This window comes from Sphaerodactylus townsendi, linkage group LG06 (genome assembly GCF_021028975.2).
Source record: "Sphaerodactylus townsendi isolate TG3544 linkage group LG06, MPM_Stown_v2.3, whole genome shotgun sequence".
Lineage (NCBI taxonomy): Eukaryota > Metazoa > Chordata > Lepidosauria > Squamata > Sphaerodactylidae > Sphaerodactylus > Sphaerodactylus townsendi.
In genome coordinates this window covers 104,907,014-104,930,267 of record NC_059430.1, presented here as the reverse complement: position 1 = coordinate 104,930,267, position 23,254 = coordinate 104,907,014, and the positions used below count along the sequence as shown (strand labels likewise).

Here is a 23,254-nt window from a genome sequence, read left to right as displayed (position 1 = left end):
TACAGATCTTTGGTGCAGGTGTATTTCAAATGCTTCTGGTCACAATATCTCCCAAAGAATATGGTAGAACTAGAAAAGAACATTCTGTAGAGTCACAACTGTCTTACGGTGACTCGTTTCATGGGGTGTTCCAGGCATGAGATGAGCAGAAGTGGGTTAAAAAGCACACCCAAAATGATCAAGGTGTTGGACCACTTGCCTTACAAAAAAAGGTGAAAATTTAGGGATTTTCAGTTTTGGAAAAAAAAATGAGTGTAGACGAACAAGATAAGAGATTTGTACATTTATTCACAGCGTGGCCAAATCAGAGACAGAACTTTTCTCACAAGCCCATGATGGTGCAGATTATTAGTTAGTTCAGGACATAAAAAAGAAAGTATCTCTTAACACAGTCAGCTTATGCAACATGACACAATGTCCACTAGTTTAGATGGCTTTAAAAGTGGATTAGTCATTAATGGTCATTTGATGCAGAAGCAAGCAATGGCAAACTACCCCCAAGCGTCTCTTGCCTTGAAAACCTTTCAAGATCACCATGCGAGCTGTGACTTGATGGCAAAAAACTTGCCATAGTGAAATAATACCTCAATGTTCAGAAAAAGTGTATTTCTGAATACTACTTGATAAGGAGAGTTGGAAGAAGGAAAAGTTTTCCCTCAAGACATCTGCTTGGCCACTGTGTAACTGTGAAGAGCCCAAGCTGTTGAGAGTGCAGATCTGGTACTTTGTTTTTGCTGCCGTGGTTAGAACCCTCTGAAATGCTGGCACATTGCTCAAGGCAGCCACATTTGTAGCTCATAAACTACCTATTTCAGAGCTCTACCACACTCAATCAGAAGTGCTTTGGCTGCTGCAGTAGAGTAAAATTTCATAGGGGATTGTGCCCAATTATACATGCGGGGGGAAAGTAACAGTTGCAAATTGGCTCCACCTAGTTAGTACTTGAGGGTCAGCTTTTCATATATGAATGATGTGTAGTCTAGCTGGTCAGGCATGAGAAATGTAAATCATAGCCTTCATCTGTGTACATTTTGTTTCTGCACATAATTTGCTCTGATCCCAGAAACAGAATTTTCCACTTAGAATTGATACGGAATAAAGATGTTTACGGAATACAAAACTATTTATATTTGCCACTTGAAACTTCCTGGCTTTCAAAAAAAAAATAACGTTGAAACATTATGGCAGATACTCTCCTCGTATAATTTATTGCATAAATCAGCCACAGCAGGAAAACACAGAAAAGTTAGCTGGAATGGGTGCCCAACTCCTTAACAATTTAGATCACCCACCTTTGAAAATTTTCTGGTCCCTGGGTGCAACCAATCTTTGTTCCTTTCTCCACAACAAAGTGAATACCATCTCCTTCTATGACATAGGAATGATAATTTATGTGATTTAGTGCATTCTTCCCTCTGACTTCTGCTCCTCAACCTCCAGGAAAGGATGTATGTGTTAAACATGACCAAATAACTTATGGATTTCATTAGCTTTAAAAGAGAGGACTATGAGCTATGTTGGGCAAAATGGAACTTCTGTGTTCAAAGGCAGCATACTTTTGACTTCCATTTGCTCAGGAGGCAATAGCAGAGGGAGATTTGGGCTTTTTGCCTGCTTGGTTATGAGCCTTCCAGAGCATCTGATTATCGATGGTGGGAAGCATGATGGTGAACTAAATGGTTCATTGGTCTGGTATCACAAGGCTGTTCTGATGTTATTCTCTTATTCCAGGTCACGTAGGAGGAAGTTATACACTGATCCCAATGCAGATACTAGGGAATGTTCACTTCTCTGGACTAGATGAACCATTGATGCAATCCAGCAGGATTCCTCAGGTATTTGAAAACAGAGTGATTACACTATGATACAAAGAAAATTGTTCAGTATGGCACCAAACCCATTATTAAATGGGTAAAGGTGTCAAACCATGAAGATACAAGATCTAAACCAAGTTGCAATACATTCATTCCACAGGATACTTTAGACTGGATCCTGCAAATCTGATCCATGAATGATGTTGCTTTTTTCCCTCGCAAGGAGTTACCCCCATTATTTGCATTAAGCCCCATGTTGAGGTGTTGGGGTCTAATACAATCCTGTTCAATTGTCACCTGCAAAGTTAACAGGCCAGTTGTATATTGATTAGTTTGCCATGTTCCTGATGACTTTCAGGCCAGGACCGGGTAGGTGGCAGCAGTTGCTACCCCACAGTTGTTCTCCTTCATGGCCATAAGAATGTAGCCATCATTTCCCCAGTAGGTGGACCATGAGTTCTTGATAAGCCAGTAGCTCTGCTCCCGGAGAATCCCGTAGCCCACAGCCAGGACTGCATGATCCAGCTCTATGGTCTGGTTTCCTGGAAGGAAGAATGGAAAAGTGGCAATTCACTACTCTCTGCCAGTTACCTTTGAGAACAGCTTGGCCTATTATTGCACCCATCTTATGCTCAAAAGACACGTTTTCTTCATTGAAAGAGTCAGCTTTCATGAGTTCTTTCTGGAGGGGAAGGGCAGGGAAAATGGGTTTTTAACTCTGTCCTCCCTTGCCTTTTCTCTACTAAATAAAGCAGGAAGATGGCAGGTAAGGAAGGGATAAAAAGAGCTCTACTTCCTCTGTACCATTCTCTTATTGGAAAGTGATTATGAAAGAAAACATAATGTTTGAGCCCTTATGAAGGAGAAGCAAGTGTCATACGTAAAGCACAATAATCCTGTTCCATCCATCCCTGGTATATTATCAGACGTAGAGTCAATAAAATATCTTTCCATAGGCTGGCTGTTGGTGGAAGTTCACATGGATACTCTACTTGTAGCCCACCACGTCCCCCTTTGAATCAGATGAAAAGGTTTCTCTTTGAACCAGTTTAAAGGAAGAAGCCCTGCAAGTCATGCTCAGAAGTTCAAATGCAGAGGCATGCTGCGTTCCGTGTGTGTGTGTGTTTGTGTGTGTGTGGAGGAGAGCCAGTGTAGAAGGAGCCATAAGCCCGTCCCCTTTCGATAAGCTTACTGAGACTTTTCATTGGGTACCAGCCTCCCTATGTTAGTCAAAGCCTATAGAGCCTTCCCCTCCTCCCTCAAATGTCTGGCCACCAAAGAGGCCTCAAGTTCAGGAGCCGAACCATACTTACCACACTCCGGTTCATAATAGATGCCACTGGCATAGAAGGCAAAGGATTTGTGGGAGGCATCAATGTTTATGGCCACAGGGCCGTGCTTGTAGAGCGCAGCCTTCAGGGCGTTAGTGTTTCCAGAGTCCACGCTGAAATAGCCAGAGACTTGTGCTGTCAACTCTGATTGGTTGTAGTGACAATAGCCATTCTGAAAAGCAAGTATGATAGAAAAAGGTGAGAAAGCTACTGCAGATTTGGCTTTGAGCCCACAGTTCAACGATTCATTCTGATTTATAAACTAATGACACGTGTAAGATAGAATTGAGGGGTTGCTTGGAAGGGGTGGGGGATCACAATAGAACAGCAGAGAAGCCACAGGTTTTCCAGATACCTAAAGCTATGATTTCCAGTATGTCTATATATTTCCAGGTGTCTATTTGGTTATTCCCCAAAACAAGAAGCCATTCTATAATGTCTTCCACTTCGCTGGAAAAGGCAACCTGGCATCCCTACTGAGTATTCCTGCGGCCAGTCACTTTCTATCTTCATTGGAACGAACACTGAACTGCTGGCTTTTGCAACCCCCTAATGCCTGTAGCTTTATTCTCTCTGTTGATCACTCCCTCCCCTGCCCCCATCTACGTAAAGTAAAAGTGGGAAAAGAAGAGCTGGAAAACGGAAGTCCCTTCCCAAGGCTTGGGGAAAGATAAAGAGCCATCTGGCTACCCGCCCCTTCGGGAGAGGCCCAGAGATGCCACTATTATCTACATTGCAAGCACAGTGGAAAGGAACATGAAGGGGAGATTCAGTAACCCAGAGAGCCCCCAGATATTAAGCACACACTGACACTCACCTACCTCACAGGGTCATTGCAAAACAAGGGAGGGGAGAATTGTGAGATAAAAATGTGAGACAAATCAAGCCACAGATGGACTCACCTGGCCCATGTAAGGCCCGTAGGATTCCGTGCTAGGAATTCCACCATGTCTCATAACCCACTCGTATGCATGCCACTCTTGCCCACCATCACAAGCATGGTTTCCAAAGCCCCAGGAACAGTCAATTAAAGCTTGCTGAGACAACGGAGTCAACACTCCAGTCTGAGGGAAAGGGAGAAAAGAAGATTCCTTTAATTGGGAAAGCACTCAAACCATCATGGTTCATTGGACAAATCCCCAGGAATGGCTTCTTAATTGTTGATATTGTACATTTAGGAACAATCCCACAAACCTTGCAGCTAATTGTGTATAAAGGTCCCCAGGGTGTGTGTGAATAGAGGCAGGATTGGAAGTGAAAAGCTCCTTTGTAGAGTGAAAAATAGAGACCACTCCAGGAACTTATAGTCTTTTCTTTGCCTTGTTAGTTTTGTATGTGCAGAGATATTTTTGGCAAGGAAGGATTCCACTGTGTAGCCCCCCATGGGGGTGGGGGTTGGGAGTGGGGTTAGAGCCTCGTTTCCAAATGTATAGGCCAGGGTATGTGGTTTTTCAGTGTAAAAAAAAGAGAGCTGTGGGTGGGGGATGTTCTATAAAGTTATGTCTAACATGGATGTATACGCACACATCCATATTTCTCTTTCATCCATAATGCTGTAACTCAGGCTCAAACTAGATGTCACATCAGGACACAAGTGCTTGTCTTAACTTGGAAGTTACATAGAAAAATGCAGTTGATCATTTCAGATCCCCCAAAATTTTTTTCACCACAATGCACAATGAAATGTGGAAGAACAGTTGCCAACCTCTGGAGACTTTTGGCATTTCAATTGATCTATAGCAGTGACGGCGAACCATTGGCACTCCAGATGTTATGGACTACAATTCCCATCAGCCCCTGCCAGCATAGCCAATTGGCCATGCTGGCAGGGGCTGATGGGAATTGTAGTCCATGACATCTGGAGTGCCAAAGGTTCGCCACCACGGATCTATAGACTACAGAGATCAGTTACCCTGGAGAAAATTACTGGTTGGAAGGTGAACTCTATGACATTATACCAAGACCTCTCCTCTTCCCAGCCTCACTCCCCCCACACACAATATCTCTGGAATTTCACAACCTAGAATTTGCAACCTTATGTGGAACTCACTGCTACAGTGTGCCAGGTTGGCTGCTTGCGTAATATGGCTTTAAAAGAGGTTTGTAGAGAAAACATCTGCAACTTGTGATTAGCCATAAAGACTAACTGGAACCCCCATGCTTGAGGGTAGTGTAGCTATGAATGCTAATTGCTAGGGGGTAACTATAGGACCAACTATAGGCCAAACTATATAGGTTTAGCCTCTCTGTCTCTGACTTATGTGTCTTCCACAGAAAGTGGATACTGGATTTGACAGACCACTAGACTGGTCCCCTGTGTGCTGTCTGAAGGGAACATGTTCACCAGCTTCCCTGTAAGAAGTTGGCTTGAAAATGTTCACCCCTCCCCCTGAAAACACGTAATACTACAATTTCTGATAAGTGCTCTGGTGTCTAAATGGCTCTTTTTGCTTTCAAGCCCCTGGGCACTCACCTTCAGGAAGAGTGCCCCCTCCAGTGTACCAGTGGCAGCAAAACTCCAGCAGGACCCACATACAGCCTGGTCCTTGACAGGGGTCACAGCACCTTCATTGGTGACCAGAGTGAAGTAAGGAAATGTGTCAACACGCCAGTGTCACAATCAAATTTTTAAAAGCATTCAGCAATGCAGTTCACCAACTGTGCAAATGATCACAGGAGCAAAATTATATATTTGTATCAAACTAGGAACTTGGACGTTAAAGAGCCAGAGGCATCTTATTTGTAAGCTAACATGCAAACGTAACAGACAAATGTCCTGTCCCTTTAATCATGGCTCAATGGAATATTGTTTACTAGACGATACATCTTATCTCCATGCTATGAAAAGCTTCAGCTGCCCTTTTCTACAAATTAAACCAAATCAGTTGCCCAGGCAGGACATTTTTATCCAAGTGAACTGGCCTTCCTGTTTAGTGTACGCATGCAAAGGAATACCATGGCAGAACTACAAGAGTAGGGGTTTTAAAACTGCAAGTGATGGATCTCACCCTCACACAGACAAAGAAAAACTCAATGCAACCGAAAATTAGCATGGCAGAAGGGGAAAAAAGGCTAATTCTTTTCTTTGCTTTGTGCATACTGGCTTGTTTCTGGCTGGCTTTTGGGGAGGCCAGCCGCGGATTGGATGCCCCCGTGTTGTGTGCCGTACCATCATTGGCATTACCAATGTGACATTTTTTCGGTATTGTCTGTCCCTGCCTGGCCTTGGGATCAGGCGCCATCATCAGTATCATTTTTATTGGGTTTGGAATGCTGCTATCTTATATTGAGTTGAGTTATGATTTTTAATTATTTATTAATTATTTATTGTTCACTATTGTTTTAGTTGTTGTTCTGTTATACACCGCCCAGAGCCCTTTGGGGGTGGACGGTATATCAAGTTTAATAAATAATAATAATAACAACAACACGTACCAAAAGATAACCCTCCATGACTCTCCACAAGCTATCTGAAATGATGCTACATGTGTTACCTTCTCCGACTGTTGCAACCAGGTTTCCTGGCACATATGAACCCTGCCCAAGCTTTTCTTTTTTGTGCAATACAGTATTTTTTTATTGTTGAAGAAATGTAGGATCCAGCTGAGCTCCTGATCTGAGGTGTCCACATGCTTACCAGAAAGCCTCCAATCCAAGCTGTCTGGCAGGCTGAGGTTATCATAGCCTTTTGATGGGAAAGACCACCTGTTACTGGGACCCCTGGTTTTTAACCTTCCTCTCAGCACTACCAGCTCCTCTGCGGTACGATCAGCCAAGTGATTCACAGCCAGTTTGTAGGACAGGTTGGCTCGGTTCTTGGAATGAATGTACCTGGGAGGAAACAAAAAGGAGGCTGCAGAAACTACACTTGTCAGACATGAAGATGATTGCGAGAGTCACTTTGGTCCCTATTTAGTCATAAAGCTCACTAGACGATCTTTAGCCAGACGTTGTTTTTCATGTTAGCCTACCTGAAAGAGTTGTTATGGGTATAAATGATAGAAGGGAGAAGCACATCCACTGCTCTAAACTGCTTTGAGGAAGCATAATACATGCACTTATCACATTATCAGCTTTGTTCACAGGTTCTGCAGATTTACATGGTAAAATCTGCAGGACCCATTTGACCAGAAATGGCAGTGAGACAAATTTAATCAAGCTAATTTTCCACATTGCAAAGTCATTGGGCAACCTTGAGGCCTTTTGATCAGCTGTGATTCCCAGGTGTGCTCAAGTCTGACCCATATCAGGACCACAGTGCTTCGGGAAAAAATTAACTTAAACCTTCCCTCTCAGGCCATTTCCAAAATTATGCCTGTGAACCACCAGCATTTTTAACCTAGGTCTATTTTATCCCGGTTTCTCCCTCGGCTTGGCTGCCTGTTTCTTTCCAGGAGCCGAGTTAGGACTGGGAGGTAATACTCTAGTTTGTTCAGCACAAGCCTGGGTCTTGTGTATGTACACTGCAAGTTCAGCACCTCTTGATTGGTTGACCCAGAGCTGCGAGGTGGGAAAAATAAACTGGTTCTTCTCCCATGGTATTTGCATGGAAGTGGGGTCATCCCAGGATGTTTGAAAATCCCAGGCTAAGGAAAATATTGCAGGGCAACACTGGGCAAGCCCGCTTTGGCACTGGGAACTGTGCAGAATTCTTGGCTGCACAGGGATATTTCTCTTGCTCAAATTAGAATATTTTGACTGTGCGGAAATGACCTTAGTGTCTATTTTCCAGACTTGAACATTCTAGGGAACCTGCTACTTCTGCTGCTGGGGGAATCTTATCTGTGCTGATGGTTGCGTATCCACGTGGGTTCTTTACCTTGGGAATCAGCAATCCCAAAGACAAAAGGGATGGCTGGGAAAAACAGAGCTCAGCAAAGATGCACATGTTGGAACCTACTGCCATGATTCTTACCAGTTTTGTGGACTTTTTTGGATGTGTGTGGAGGAGTGGCTGAACTTAACACAATTGGGTCTTGCTGTACTTCATCCCTGCCAACTCTTCCTGTACCTCATGTTATGTATGAAGTTGTGTTTCCGGTGCTCCATGTCCTTCTCGGTCTTGTAGGTCTTCCTGAATTTCTCCTTGTAGCACTGAAAGAGATGATCATGGTGTCTGCTTATCTCTCCCGTAGTCCCAACAAATTCCTGCATGGGATTGGCCATGATCTGGTGTTCAAGTGTCAGCTTGGGCCAGTTTTCACATTTGATGTCTGTGAGAGAAAAGAAGATGTGACTGGATCTGTATTCTGAAGTTCCCTTTGGATTGCCATGCCCTGGGGAGAAATTTGACATGAGGTACTGGTCTGTGGTCTGGAGGCCCATGATGTGAAACTTTGTAGAAGTGAAGTATGTCTACTTCCGGCCTACACCTAGATGAGAGGAGTCCTCTTAGGAACCCTTGAAAGCAGTTCTCGGTTCCAGGATGGAAAAAAAAGGTAGGAGTGTAACTAAGTAAGGGAAACAAGAACTTTTGAGTCACAGAATCTGTGGGAACTTTGGAAATTTTCAGAAGAGGCGGTGGGCATGGCAATAGAATGACCCCTCTGGGGATGAGGCCAATGACAAAATGGCTGCCATGTGTGTTGGGACTAATCACAGCCAAGCACCCTTCTGCACTGGAGATTGTTGTTTTCAAATGGGTGCCCCCTGAAGACCTTCTAAAGCAGCTTCTGTTCCAAAGGAGGGAAGCCATCACTGACTGTTTGCTTTGGAAAAGAACCAAGTGGGTGGCAGAAAACCAATCAATAGGTATGATAGTGACTGTGGCCTGGCAACCCAACTGAGGAAGGGGGGGGGTAAGGAGATGGGGGCAGCTACCCATGAAAACCCTGGAAGTCATGTCACATTTCTCTAGGAATCACCAGAAACTATATGATAACACCTGGAGAGGTGTGACATCACTTCTGGGTTTTCCCTGCATCTGTTTTTATAGTCCGTTTTCTATCTGACTAATATTTTATGATAATGCTGATATTGCTTTTAATCAGTGTTGAGTTCTATTACTATTTTTAAACAGCTGATGTTGTTGGAACTTTGCATTTTAAATTATTTTGTTGCTTCATTCTGACATCAACTTGTTTTCACTTTGTTATTGTTAGCTTAGCTGCCTTGGGCAGGTTGCTGGAGAGGAGTCATTTACATTTTCTAAAAAATAAATGTCTGCTGCTTTGGGTTTAACTGGGGAGTGGCTGCTGGAAACATTAACATAGGTGTTAAACATCAAAATCACAAGGCTATTTGTATAGCTGATCACTGGGGCTATAGTCACATGATGGAAATTCTCTGTGAAGCTCTCTTGGCTGCTATGATTGAAGAGGAATTTGCAGTGTTAAGAGTATCCACCCACTACTTCTCCATGGAGATTCCTTGCCTCAGCCCCCAAAGCCACCCCATGACACTGGATGGCTTTGAAAACAATTGCTATGTTATAATGCTACAGCACTACAGCAATTACTGATTTTAAAGCCTTCAGATGGGGGGAGGGGCAGCTGAAGAGAACTGACTCCAGTGCATACCTTCCCATTCGTACAGTATGCAGATATGCTCAGACTGTGATCTTTTCCAAAAAGACTGTATAAAACCAGGTTTTGGAAAGATCAAAGTGAAGCAAGAGAATTCTGCCTAGTAGGTCCTTAAGGGAACATGCAGTAGGGGTGCTAAAAAAAATATCCCAAAGCAAAAACCTCCCTTTGAGAGCAACACAGGATGAGTCAATGTGGCAGCCAGCACCAAGAGAACGGTATTGTTCTGCACATACCGTGAGGGAGATCGAAGACATTGGATGGGAAGATCTGGGAAAAGCTGATGTAGTCAATCTCATACTTGTCATAATGAGAGCCCAAGAGCGTGTTATATCCTGACATCTCATAATGCACAGGCACAAGCCCAGTGGGAGTATTTGCCACCCATAATGTATAGATGTTTTTTCTCTTGCCCCAGTGCGACACACTCTCCAGAACTGTGCAGTTCCTTCCGTTGTAGGTTTCCTGACGTATAGCCTGGAATCAGCAGTGGGAAAGAACAGGAGGAGAATGCAGTGTTTATTTATTTTAATATTTATACTCCACTTTTGCTCAGGGCCCAAGGCAGCTAATAAGTCACCATTTAAAACATACAAAATAAAACAGAACCCAAAATAATCCCTCCCTCCCAACATATACCTCCATTAAAAGCCCTGGGAAAGAAAATGCCCTCCAGAGCCTAATTAATATTTCTAGAGATGGCACCCTCCCCAACCACCTCAAGTAACCGTTCCATAAGTAGGAGCTGCAACAGAAAAGACACGGGCTACAGTATATTTTATTTATTAGATTTGATAGGCTGCCCCTCCCCTTCTGGGGTCAGGGAGGTATACGACAATCATATAAACATACAAATAACACCGATACTAAATATAAAACATCCAGTAACCAACTAAAGAAGAATAAAACAATCCAAATGGTGAACCAGAGCTAAGTGTATAAGCATAGTTGATACCAGCTGGACTACCCTAGGCAGGTAGGTCTGCAACCGTCACCCAGAGACTTATAGGAAGAAGTGGTCTTTTATGTAAGTGTTCTGGATCATTAGTCAGGTGATGGAATGGAGGCTCCAAGAATCTCCATCACTACCATACAGGAGGATCCTGAGGTACTCACCTGGAACTCAGTCAGGACAGGGAAGACATTTTGAGGCCTAATAGGAAACTTAGATGTGCCATTGACCTGGAAACATTTCCTGATATTCAGGCTGGTTTCTGTGGTTTCTGGGGTAATCTTGAAGCTGACCCCAAAAGGTTTCAGTGAGCCACACTGGTAAGTGATCACCTGGCCTGACACAAGAAGAGAAACGTGGGTGATTTAATTGCCTCAGAAAATACACCCATTTCTTATTTGATGAGCAATTCCAGCCCACCTTGTCTCATGAAGGTGGATACTGAGATTTATTTATAAGGCCACATAACTTATGGCAGCACCTCTCTCTCTCCCAGCCTAACCTACCTCACAAGGTTGGTGTGAGGAAAATAGGAGGACAATGTTGTAAGCCTCTTTGGGTCCCTATTGGAGAGAAATGCGGGGAGTGAATGTATGAGGCTATTAGCATATTTTTTGGTTGAAAGCGAGTGTGGTCTGGACGTTTGGAGGGGGGAACCTGAGAGAGTAGGGTATGAGACCACTAAATTCACCTAAGGCAGCCATTTTTTCAAGGGGAACACCTCTTTATAGTCTGGAGATTAGCTGTAACTTTGGGGGATCTTCAGCCACCCCCGGGAAGTTGGGGCTACATAAACTCAAATCCTCACTCACAATGCAGCTTATTGCCCAAGCTAATCTACCTCACAGGACTGTAGTGAGGTGAAAGCAAGGGGAGGGAAAATCATAGGGGAAAGGCAGGATAAGGTTGTTATAGACAGGAACATCTTCCCTTGCTCCCTTTTTTAAAAATGAAAAGTTTGGGGAAGAAGCTATTGTTAGAAGTAGCAGGGGAGGGTAGCTTGATACTTTCCTCACTGTTTTTCTGCTTGAAATTGCTTCCCACACCCATTTTTCCCCCTGCACTAATGCGTGTTTATCCTGTGTAGAAACTGAAGGGAACATCTTGGCCCATTATGCTTGGAGTGTTTTTATTTGGGGCTCTTTGCTGTGCAGGGGGGTTGTAATGGAGTCTCCTCGCATTCTTTGTTTACATGCGAGGAGAAGCCCCACTGCCTGCTGTGCAGCTTGCCTGTCCCCACTTCCGGGTTGCTCCCAGTTGTCGCAAGACTGGCGACTGTAAAGCCCTTAAAAATGTTAGATTGATATTGCTATGATATATTGATATTTCTGTGTTAAATAGATATTTTTGCACTTGTTGCAAAAGCCTTTGTAGACCCCCCAGAAATGCCTGTAAGGAGTGGGGGGGGGGGGGAGACCAGACAGAGTGGAAATCCCAAAATGAGGGGAAGCATTGCAGTTTCCCCGCTCTTACTAACTGTGGAGCTTTCAGGATCTGTGGCACCATAATATAGAGTGCATTAGTACAGAAATCTCTGCCTTGAAGGAACTGTTCCCTCACTGCGGGGCAGAACAGCAGTGTATAATCAGCTATGTAACAGCCACGCTAGACGTACATGTGGACAAAGACAGAGTTCTGAAGTCTGAGGGAATGAGCGATGAATGCTTGTTTTTTTATTAAGCTATTTCCAGATCACTCTGCATACCATGATAATACTGGATCCGGCTGTTTCCTTCTGCTGCATTGAACCAGGCCTCAAAGGGCTCCTGTATTTTGGCATAAGGCAGTTTGAGAATCCCTGAAGGAAGCGAGATGGATAGAACTGGTCAGTGCTGGAACAGAGGTCGCTGCGAACTCTGGAAATCTTGCCACAAAGTGCATGGGCTGTTTTCATGTGCACAAAGGCAGAGCATGAAGTTTACATCTGTGGTCTTCCAGATAGTAGTTTGCTTACTTAGCCAAACTGCTGCACTTGATCACATTGTGGGCTTTCAGCAATACAGAAATCGTCCCCTTCTCAATCATCTGGAAAGACCCTGCTCAGGTGTTATGGGTCTGAGCCTTACAGTATAAACATTAGTCCTTATAGTTGGTAGAAACAGGCTTTATCCACAGCCAACCCTCCCTCTAGTGGGACATTATTTGAAGCATTTCTTCCTGATTGGTTGAAAACTTGGAATATCCTGCCCCTCCCCCCTGAGAAGGATATCTGTTGAGATTTTAGAAGTTCTGAGTTGCACAACAGCCTTTCCTCCTATCCCCACATCACAAAATCCTGATGCATCTCAGAGACACACATCACGAAACAATCAAATGAACCTAAACGGGTACCAGGTATTACCTGTGGCATGGTAGGTGTCCCCAAACATGATAAACCTCTGCAGAGGTTTGCATTCCGTTGCTGAAATGGAAAAAAAAAGTTTTTGGTTTTTAATGAATCCCCATATTTTTAAAAATTCCTTTCTGAGTTTGAAGCAAAAAACGTTTAGCTCACAATGACCGCTCCCTAGTGAAACTAATGTAAAACAATACAGAATGACAAAAGAAATAGAATCAAATTGTTTTTTCTAAGAGAAAAGTCATGCCAAACCATAAACAACTCACCATGATTTCCCATAGCTCTCTCTTGCCCAGAAGGACTTCATTTAATCACACAGGATATTTCTCTATGCTGCCTGGGATTCAGCATTTGCTTATCATGCAGTTAATTTTCAGGATTATACTTTTGCGCACAGACAGACTTACCAAGGAAACAAGCCCACCACAAGATGACTAGCATTTCCATTCTTTCAGTATTAATCGATCAGAAACACTGTTCTCAAAGGCACCTTAAAAAGGAGCAACTTCGTTAAGCAGAGGCCAGTTAGCCAATGGTTCCTGTTGGATCCTCCTTAAGGGTGGGGCCAGAAAGATGACTGAATTCTAGACTGGGACTTGGAAAGGCTGCTGATAGCTTCCCCCTACAACAGCAGTAAGTCTGGCTACCAGATTTCTCAGAAAACAGTGTTAAAAGTGATCATGCCCAAAGCAATTGAACACTGCAGGGGAGGCCAGCCATTACCACTGGGAAGCTCAGAAACAGCCATTCAACTCTCCCTCAGTTGTTCATCTTCCAGGAACAAGTATTTGGAGGTATACCGCCTCTGAATATGTCAGTCATCGTGACTGGTAGCAGTTGATGGACCCATCATCCCCACATCCATCTAACCCTCTTCTAAAGCCATCTAAACTCACAAACCTATCCATACCTTGAGATTATGAATTCCATAAGTCAATGAGTTGGTGTCTGAGAAGGACAGAGCTTGGGGTGGGAGGAAGCTCTGCAGAAATGAGATGCCATTCTAGGCTGCCCTCCAAAAGTGCCATTTCCTCAAAGGAGAACTGTAGTCTGGAGATCAGTTGAAATTTGGGAGAACTGCAGGTCCCATCTTGAGGCTGGTAACCTTACTGTCAGCAGCTAGAAGCAGGATTAAGTGGACCTTTGGTCCAGTGCAACAGACATCTCTTGACGGTCTTTGTCAGGAAGACGATATCTTCTTGAAGGTTAGAATTTAAACAGATAAAAATATTTGTGTAGAGTAACCGTCAAAGCGCCAGTCGTAAATAATTTGGCTTTAGGCAGAGAGAGAATGTGCTTAGTAAAATAAAACACCTGGCAGAAGGAATGGGATTGGCTATAGTCTGGATAAAAAGCTGCAGTTTTGAACAGTGGGGTGTGGAGTAGGGGTGAATTGCTGCAGGTGGAGGACGCTCTGTAAACAGCTGAAAACTTGGGTTGGAAAGCTGTAGCTGGTGGATTTACCTGCAGAGCCTGTTTGTTTGTCTTTGGGCAGTAGAAGGTCTGTTAGCTAGCACCCTAAAATGGGGCCAGGGTGTTCTTTTATTTTGCCTGAATTTAGTATTTATTTTGGGTGCTCTGGCCTGTAATAAATCTTTGAACTTAAGTCCTTTTGTGCTCTTCCTGCTTTAACAGACCCATTTGTCATGCTACCTGACAAGCCTGCAGGGAGATTGTGTCTGGGCTAAAAACCACCTCTTTGGACAGCCCAGGAGTTGGGAAACAGGAAGCCTTATTTTACGGCAAGCGTCTTGACAATTCCTATGATACATCATCTTTGCTAATTCTTCTTGCTCCAAACTGTTCTGGTTTCTGTCCCAAGGTTGAAAACCACGCGTTCTGCTTCTTGCAGTCAGAATGCCCTTTTCGAAACCATAACAATGCCAGATAAGATGCCAGACCTTTGAACTAAATTATGAATCAGAACTTTTAATATTCAGATTTGTAGTCAGAACAATTGTCTTGCTTGGTCAAAGTTACATGATGCTTCCCATCCTGGGCTTGAAATAGTTTCTTTGCCAAGCTCCATACTGGTCCCGATTGGCAGCAGTGCACAGAAGAAACTGCCATCAATTCTTTGAACCTTGGACAGACCTCTCCTTGCAAGACCTCAAGAATCTTGAGGCATCCAGAACATTATCATAAGAATTATGATTGCCCCTGCTGCCAAATCTGCCTCATCTATTGGGTTGCCAAACTCCAGGCAGGGGCTGGAGACGTCCCAGAATTACAACTGATCTTCAGACAACAGATCAGTTCCCTTGGAGAAAATGGCTGCTTCAGAGATGGACTTTGTGATATTATACCCTGCTGTAGTACCTCCCTAGACTCCCTACTTGATCCCTCTGAACTGGAGAGGGAGCTTGCAGCATTTGGTTCCTCTTTGCTAGGATTCTCCTGGCTGGAGTGAGGCCTTAGCCATCTTCCTCACTAACCTGCTATGAAGCCCTCATAGGGCTCTGTGAGCTTAGGCTAAGGCATGTATTTGTTGAAGCAAACCAGGATTTGAGTGATGGAGTGATTTGAGCAAGGTGTCACCATCATCCTTTGTCCCCACCCCGATCCAAGCATGTTCACTGAGCATGATCTGAAAATACCAGTCCTATAAACCAGTCCAGTGTTGTTATCACTCCCATGTTACAAATGGGCACAGGCTGCATCTCCCAAATTTTGAGTTTTACTCTGGGAACTTCCTGTCTTCATATTCTGAATCTCTGTTCCACTGTGCTTCAGTGTGGTGCCCAGGGATGCCCATGGTGCACACAGCCCCTTTTACTGATGCCCACCAAGTGTTTTTTAAAAGTGGGCGAGGCCAGTTAGCATTTTTGCTCAGCAGGGCTTCCTTTTGACTGTGGGAGATCTGATTGGCTGTGCAGATTTTTAAACTATTGCTTTGGCAGCAGCTGCCACCACAGCACAAGGGTCTTCACTGTATGACTGAATAAAAGACGTGTGTGTTCAAGAAAATATTTTAAACAATATGTTGATTTTTAAAAAACTGCTAGAAATATTGAAGAGTTACTGTTAGACCCTACCTTGGTCCCTGAGATTTTCAGGATGGCTCAGCCTCTTGTGGCTGCCATTTTGTGGTTGCACCCGCCATCCAGTGTCAGAATTCCCAATATGCCTGCAGGCTCAAAAATACTGGGGACTCCTGCTCTATGCTGTAGTAAGTCTTCTTCCATTCTGAAGCACAACCAAGCCCAGGCAACTAGGTTGGAAGGCACTGCAATTGAGACTTCAACTTACTTCATACTAGGACAGTGACCCCCAACAAAGTTCTCCCATTATCATGGCAGCCTAAGCAAACCCTGGTTTTTCTCCACCTCATTTGATCAGGATGTTCTTCAGAAGGACCAAAGAGGCATTTCATTTGTGCCTGCAGGGAGCACCCATTCAGAAATAGGTGTACTCTAATCTGGAGAATCAATTTTGACTCCTCCAGCGGAGCGGCAGACTCTTATCAGGTGGACTGGATTTGTTTCCCTGCTCCCTGGCACCTTGGGCCAGACACAGTTCTCTCAGAACTCTATCCACCCTACCTACATCATAAGATGTTTGTTGTGGGGAGTGGAAGGTATTTGTAAGCCCCTTTGAGTCTTCATCTATTATAAGAGAAGGTTTGGCCTGAAAATTCCCTAAGGACAGGTAGCCATTTTATGGTAGTCTACTGCCCTCTCTTAAAATTCCAAAAGTGCTCATAGATGTGATAAGCTAGGAAATATTAGTCTGTATGCTTTTGTGGGCTCTGTAACAAGAACTTTAGTTCACCGCAGAGTAAGATGGTCACATACTCTTCCATTTTAAAGAGATTGAACTCAGAAGACTCTAATATAATAGTGACAGTGCTAGCCTTTGTTTCTGTTGGGGTGTTTAAGGAGAGTGTCTCAGGAAGGGCCAATCCTGATGGAACAAAAACTTCTGCAAAGCTTGATAACTTTGCATGTCTGTGAAATTCATCCATGACCTCCCCCAACTCCTGGATCTTTTCCGCATGCACAGCTTACCACAGATTTTCCTAGTGGTCAAACCTTGTGTCTTGGAAAGTGATTCTGTGAAGTCATTCCACACACCTCCATTTCCCCTGTCGTTTTCCCCCTCGTCTCTTGTGGCAGAACACACATCTCAAAAGACCAGGGTGTTGTATACAGCAGTAGTGTCCATGAGCCTCAAGGACAGATAATAGGATGGAGACTGATCAGGCTGACGATGATGTTAAAATCATCTTGCAACTGTAACTACTATGAGTCTGTCTTGTCCTAGACATAACACCACCATCACTGCAACATCAGGAGCAGAAAGTAGGGTGAAGGACGAATCATTATCTCCGTGTGAATGATTTTTCAGTTTACGCAGGGTTAATCAAAAGTATTTTCTTTTTCAGTCAGGTTAACCTGCCAGAGCTCTCTTTATCCAATATGAATCCACTCGTGCCCCAAATGGAGTTCCCAACTTTTATGAGCCCCCTCCTTCCTGTGCCTTTGACAATGGCTTGATCTCTCCCCATCAGCAGCTGGCTGGTGTTTTTATCCCCAGTTTTTATCTCCTGGATACAAAAATCTTCACTTGAGATTCCTGTTGTTCAGGACACAGAAGCAGGTCAAGGCAGTCGGCAAGCCGGGTTGCCTGAACACCCGCCAGTTCAGCTCACATCCTGTTCACTAGGGACAAAGAGAACTGGAGTTTTGAGGCTGTCTATTCATCAGCCTGCTTGTGGCTGTTCATCAGGTTGCCCCAACTGTTGCCTCTTGACAGTAAAGTGCAGTGCTGTGCATGCGAATTCTCACACAGCCCGGTGAAGTTCTACTTCTCGTTGACCTTGTGGCTCTGCTCAGTAAGCAGTAGTTTTGAAAGACAGTTAAATTAGTCACAAATCATATAATGTGCTCACAAATAACTGCTGTGCTGTGTAAAACTACTATCCTTCTGCTTTCAGCTTTTTGGGAGCAACAGGGGCGTAATGGTTAAGAGCAGGTGTACTCTAATCTGGAGAACCGTGTTTGATTCCCCACCCTTGAGCTGTGGAGGCTTATCTGGGGAACTTGAGCTGTGGAGGCTTATCTGAGGAACTGGATTAGCCTGTGCATTCCAACACATGACAGCTGGGTGACCTTGGGCTAGTCACAGCTCTTTGGAGCTCTCTCAGCCCCACTGGCCTCCCAGAGTGTTTGTTGTGGGGTGGGGGAAGGAAAAGGAGATTGTAAGCCCCTTTGAGTCTCCTTACAGGAGAGAAAGGTGGGTGTAAATCCAAACTCTTCTTCATAATCTTGTAGTTCTTAGCTGTCGATGTGTTTGGACTGGCATTGTGTTTGCGCATGCACAGTATTGAATAGCCACAAAGACAAAGAGACTGGAACAGAAAACCCCAAATAACTCAGTTCACAGCTGTTACATGAAAAGATACCACATATATAATATATCACTGAATGTATGTAATGCAAAAAAAGAACAAATGTGCAATAAAGAAGCTGAATTCTCTCATTCATAAACATGAAAGTTCTTGTGTCCATTAATATTCGAACGTCCTTAAATACCATCCATCAACAAAAAGAGTCATCGATCATTGATTGTGGCCTTTTAACCTATGCACTTAACATCACTACTAGTAATGAGTAACCTACAGGCATTCATTACATATACATTCCTTATACAATAAATCCAGAAGAAAATAATCCAAAGGAAAAAAATGTACAAGATACCAGAGTCCCAAACATCCACAAGATGTCAATGTCCCAACGAAAGCACTGGGACAATTGTTGTTCAAAAGAGTCTTTTTCAAGGGTTCTGTTTGTATTGAGATGTGACAAATCTCCTATTTAAATCCTTGGAGTCTCCAATCCTGTGCAACAGGCATTTGAACTATTCAGTGCTGGATCAAAGAGACCCAGTCATGGCTTATGTCTGACTGAAACAGTTGGACAAGGTGAGCCTGATTGTTGGAATGTGCTCTCCATGAAATTTTAAGCATCTTTCTTTGTATTTCTCCATAGCCTTCTTCCTAATGGACACCGTGCTGAGTTGTTTAATTTTGGAGACCATAGCCCACTATCTTATATCCCTACTGTAGGACTTGCCACCATTTTTATTTTTTGGCACGTTGATTACCTTCCTGCTGAAAATCCAGGTGGAGAAAAAAAGACCTGGATTTTTGCTCCTAATAAGAGACCAGGAAAAGTAATTTTCTATCCGGGAAATGGCACATAGGCCCCTTCCACAGCGGCCCATAATCGCGGGCTAACGACGGTATAAAGCCCAGGGGGGGGGGGGGGCTTTGCATGGATTCCGCTTCTAACAGGAGTTCACCCTGTGCCCCCCCCAGGTTTTCAAGAATTGTACTATCTGCGATTCTTTTGTTTTAATGAGGCTTGCAGCTGCTTGCAAGTAAATGGCGGCTGGGAGGCGCTTTCAGAGCTTCCCTACGTTTTCCAAGATCTTGCTGGGCAGCTGCATAGCCACACAGGGACACAGGGTTATTCAGGGGCGTAATGAGGCAGCCCTGGGCAAACTGTAGCCCTGGGCAAAACCTGAGTTGGATGCCCGCCCCCCCATGGGCGGCCACTCCACCACGACCAAATTTTTTTTTGCACCAGGACATTGGTGCCTGGTAGGGGTGCATTTTTTGACATATCAGCACCAAAATTTCAGCGTATTATCAGGAGACTGTCCTTATGCTACTCCCCAAGTTTGGTGAGTTTTTGTTCAAGGAGTCCAAAATTATGGACTCCCAAAGGGGGTGCCCCATCCCCCATTGTTTCCAATGGGAGCTAATAGGAGATGGGAGCTACAGTTTTGAGGGTCCATAACTTTGGTCTCCTTGAACCAAACCTCACCAAACCTGGGGGGTAGCATAAGGACACCCTCCTGATGATACGCTGAAAATTTGGTGCCACTAGCCTAAAAACTGCACCCCCTGCAGGCCAAAAATGGAAAACCACTAAAAATACCCAAAAACGAACCCTTCATTTTGATGCCCCCCACAAGGTGATGCCCTGGGCACCTGCCCACCTTGCCCAATGGGCATTACGCCCCTGGGGTTATTAGCATGGCTGCTGGGGTCCATGCCTGCCCGCCCATGTAGCTACACAGCGGAGGGCGGAGAGTAAAAAAACCCTGCACCTCCGTGTGAAGGCACAATAGCAATCCGCATTGCTTCTGAAGGAGTCATCGGGGAAGTCCCCTTTCCCAGTTCTACAACCTCAGTCCACGTTTGCATCTCAGCAACAACTTATTGCAGCTGAATGATGTGTCAGGGATGGCACACTCAGGGATCCCTAATATCACTTTTCTTTTTGCCTTTATGATGTTGCCCCAGTCTTTCCCGATGGAGTGAACATTATGGCAGAGATGTAATTGAAACTGTGTAGGCCAGGTCAAAGGATTAAAGGTACAATCCTGCACCGATTCTGGCCTCTATGCCTAGAAAAAAAAATGGAAAAAAGAGGATAATACCCCCTGCCTCATTTTCATCTTCCATTCCTCCTGTGCAGCACCAACCCTTTATCCTGGTTCTACCCCATATCATACTGTGCATCTTTCAAATGCCGCCAAATGTGCAGATTTTATCGTAAAATTGTTTTGTTCTACAGTTTGTGGTTTTCTGTGCTGCCTTTTGGATGCAACGTGACTGTGTATGTTGGAAAGGAAACTGCTGTGAAATATGCTGGGGGAAGCAGTTTAGATGTCTCGTGAATCAATAAAATGATTTGCGAGGAGAGAGTATATGCATGTGTGGAAGGGGCCTTTGAATCAGATGGATTTTGATTTGTTTCTGTCCCTGCTCTTAAGTGCATGATGTCCTCTGAATAGCAACAAGGAACTGGATCCAAAGCAGAGAAGAAAACATGACGGTGCAGTGGGGAACACATATTTATTATGTGTTATTATATTTATTCACAGGCTCCTATGCATTTTGCATGCTGCTTTATCAGGGGACCTGTGAAGCAGCCATCTCACATAGTGCTCATGAGATGGTTGTTTGATTGATCCTCAGTGGGTGAAATGCACGGGATCGTATATATTTACTGTATTTTCCTTGTTGCACCTTTTCTTCTTCTCTACTTTGACTTTGCATTGATGCCCCTGCTTTATACTAGGATCCATGCAATATATAAAGGGCATGAGTTGTTCAGAGGTGGTTTGCCATTTCTTGACTCTGCATCACAACCAGGTCTTCCTTAGTAGTCTGCCATCTAAATTCTAACCAGGGTCAGCCCTGCTTAGCAGCTGAGATCTGTTGAGATTGGGCTAACCTAGATCACCTGTCTTTACCGCGGGAGGGTTGTATGTGAGGATCAGGACTGGGTTATTTAGGACTAATTAAAGGAAACATTTCTTCACACAGCGCGTGATTGGTGTTTGGAATATGCTGCCACAGGAGGTGGTGATGGCCGCTAACCTGGATAGCTTTAAAAGGGGCTTGGACAGATTTATGGAGGAGAAGTTGATCTATGGCTACCAATCTTGATCCTCCTTGATCTGAGATTGCAAATGCCTTAGCTGACCAGGTGCTCGGTAGCAGTAGCAGCAGAAGGCCATTGCTTTCACATTCTGCGCGTGAGCTCCCAAAGGTATCTGGTGGGCCACTGCAAGTAGCAGAGTGCTGGACTAGATGGACTCTGGTCTGATCAAGCAGGCTCTTTCTTATATTCTTATGTTCTTATGTTTTGCCAGGATTATGCCACTAGGTGACAGTAGTATACCATTCAAATATATAGGTCCTTGTGGTAGCCTACACTTTTGCTACTAGACCATTATCTAGTTAGAGATCCCAAATATTTGCTGAATGTAAACATCCCAAGCATATAAATCTATTCACTGCTTCTTCATTACCGGAAACGACAGCAGCAATTTGAACCATGCCATACTGGTGGTGGGCTACCGGGTCCTGCAAGAGATTTAACGCTCAACATGGCCCCATCTGTGGATACTAAAATATAGTGATTGGGGCCATGTAGGAAAAAAAGGATATTCTTCTGCAAACTTAGGAGAACCCCCAGGTTTGCAGAAGATTAAAGGAAGAAATGTAAAAAAATGGGAGGATTACATTCCCTCCAAAACAAAAGGAACACTGGCCTAATGGCATCCACCCTCCCTTCAGTGTATGCAAGATGTTGGAATGGGGGAGCCATTGCTGGCTGTAAGCTAGTGGGTCCACCATTCTGGCAGATGGTACTGTAGGTGTATAAAATACACTATAACAATTACTACACCTTGGCGTTCAAAAGCTCAATACTTGAGTCATAAACAAATGATTTACCTGTTGGATTTAAATATCCCTGGATGTATCATTAGAAGAAGTGAAGATTGGGACGATCACAATTACAAATCAATTGAAACAATTGTAAATCATTTGTTTATGACTCAAGTATTGAGCTTTTGTACGCCAAGGTGTAGTAATTGTTATAGTGTAGGCTAGTGGGAGCAGGAACCAATCTCATTACTACTCCTGTCGTTACCCTCAGATCAGCAAAGAGTTGTGGGGAAGAGGGGGCATCAAAATGGTGGGGGAAAGGGAGACCAGGGGACAGGTGAGCGGGCAGCATAGATGGCAGCTGCATTAGTGGGCAGTTAGGAGGAACATGAGTCTCCATTGCATCAGTCAGTCAGAACAGGTGGCAATACAGGTGGGTGGTGAGAGTTGGGGACAATATAAATGGGGACAATATAAACTCCTCCCTCACGAGTGTCCCCATTTGATCCCTTCTTAATTCCTGAGATCTTCATTACATCTATATTTCTAATTTCTTTTCTCTTCTGAGGCCACTCCAATCCAAAGAGAGATGAGCATGGGCTGGAAACATGAGGAAGGAGTGCTTGTTATGGTGAGGAACTTGCCTGCCCAGCCTTACCCTTTCATTTGGTTTCTGTTCCTTCTTTGTCCCTGCTTAAAGTATGTGGGATTTCTCAGCTCTACATTGGTTTGCCACAACAGCATTTCTAGGCCTTACATTTCTCTTGTAGAGTAATCAATTTCCCAAGAATAATCAGATGATTACCAAACTGTGTTATTCATGCTAAGTATATTTAAAGATGTGTGTGAAAGAACGATAAGGAAGGCCCGGCCGGGACATGGGAGTGAGGACAATCAGCAAGGGAAAATGCCTCATCACCAGTATCAAGACTCGTGTCCTCACTGTCAACTCAGTCAATATACGCAGTTAAAAAAAGGCACAGTGGGAGCACGCAATAGTGTGCAGATAAGGCAGAGGGTACACTTCAGTGAGGTGGGACTTTTGTGAGACAGACAAAGCTTTTACTGAAGAGTGTGTGTGATTCGGACATGCAGCCCGTTTTCC

The 23,254-nt window shown here is 44.1% G+C and overlaps 1 protein-coding gene across 1 annotated transcript; it reads right to left on the bottom strand.

The window, feature by feature from the left end:
* Positions 1-2,124: 2,124 nt before the first annotated feature.
* On the bottom strand, positions 2,125-22,516 carry LOC125435424 (digestive cysteine proteinase 2-like). Its single transcript, XM_048501623.1, has 12 exons — positions 22,415-22,516; positions 21,789-21,843; positions 12,963-13,022; positions 12,327-12,419; positions 10,786-10,958; positions 9,906-10,146; positions 8,157-8,358; positions 6,783-6,976; positions 5,619-5,710; positions 4,048-4,209; positions 3,128-3,317; positions 2,125-2,356 (listed from the first exon to the last, which is right to left on the bottom strand). The coding sequence occupies exons 1-12, from the start codon at positions 22,514-22,516 to the stop codon at positions 2,169-2,171; spliced, it is 1,752 nt and encodes a 583-aa protein (XP_048357580.1). The 3' UTR covers positions 2,125-2,168.
* Positions 22,517-23,254: the final 738 nt, after the last annotated feature.

What these genes read in the sequence shown, in the direction of transcription:
- LOC125435424 (XM_048501623.1), bottom strand. Translation starts at nt 22,516, where the DNA reads ATGCAGCTGCCATCTATGCTGCCCGCTCACCTGTCCCCTGGTCTCCCT. An exon ending in AACTCTTTGCTGATCTGAGG is followed by an intron (nt 21,844 to 22,414) that starts GTAACGACAGGA and finishes AATCTCTTGCAG; the next exon opens with GACCCGGTAGCCCACCACCA. An exon ending in AGGGGGCACTCTTCCTGAAG is followed by an intron (nt 4,210 to 5,618) that starts GTGAGTGCCCAG and finishes CCTTTCCCTCAG; the next exon opens with ACTGGAGTGTTGACTCCGTT.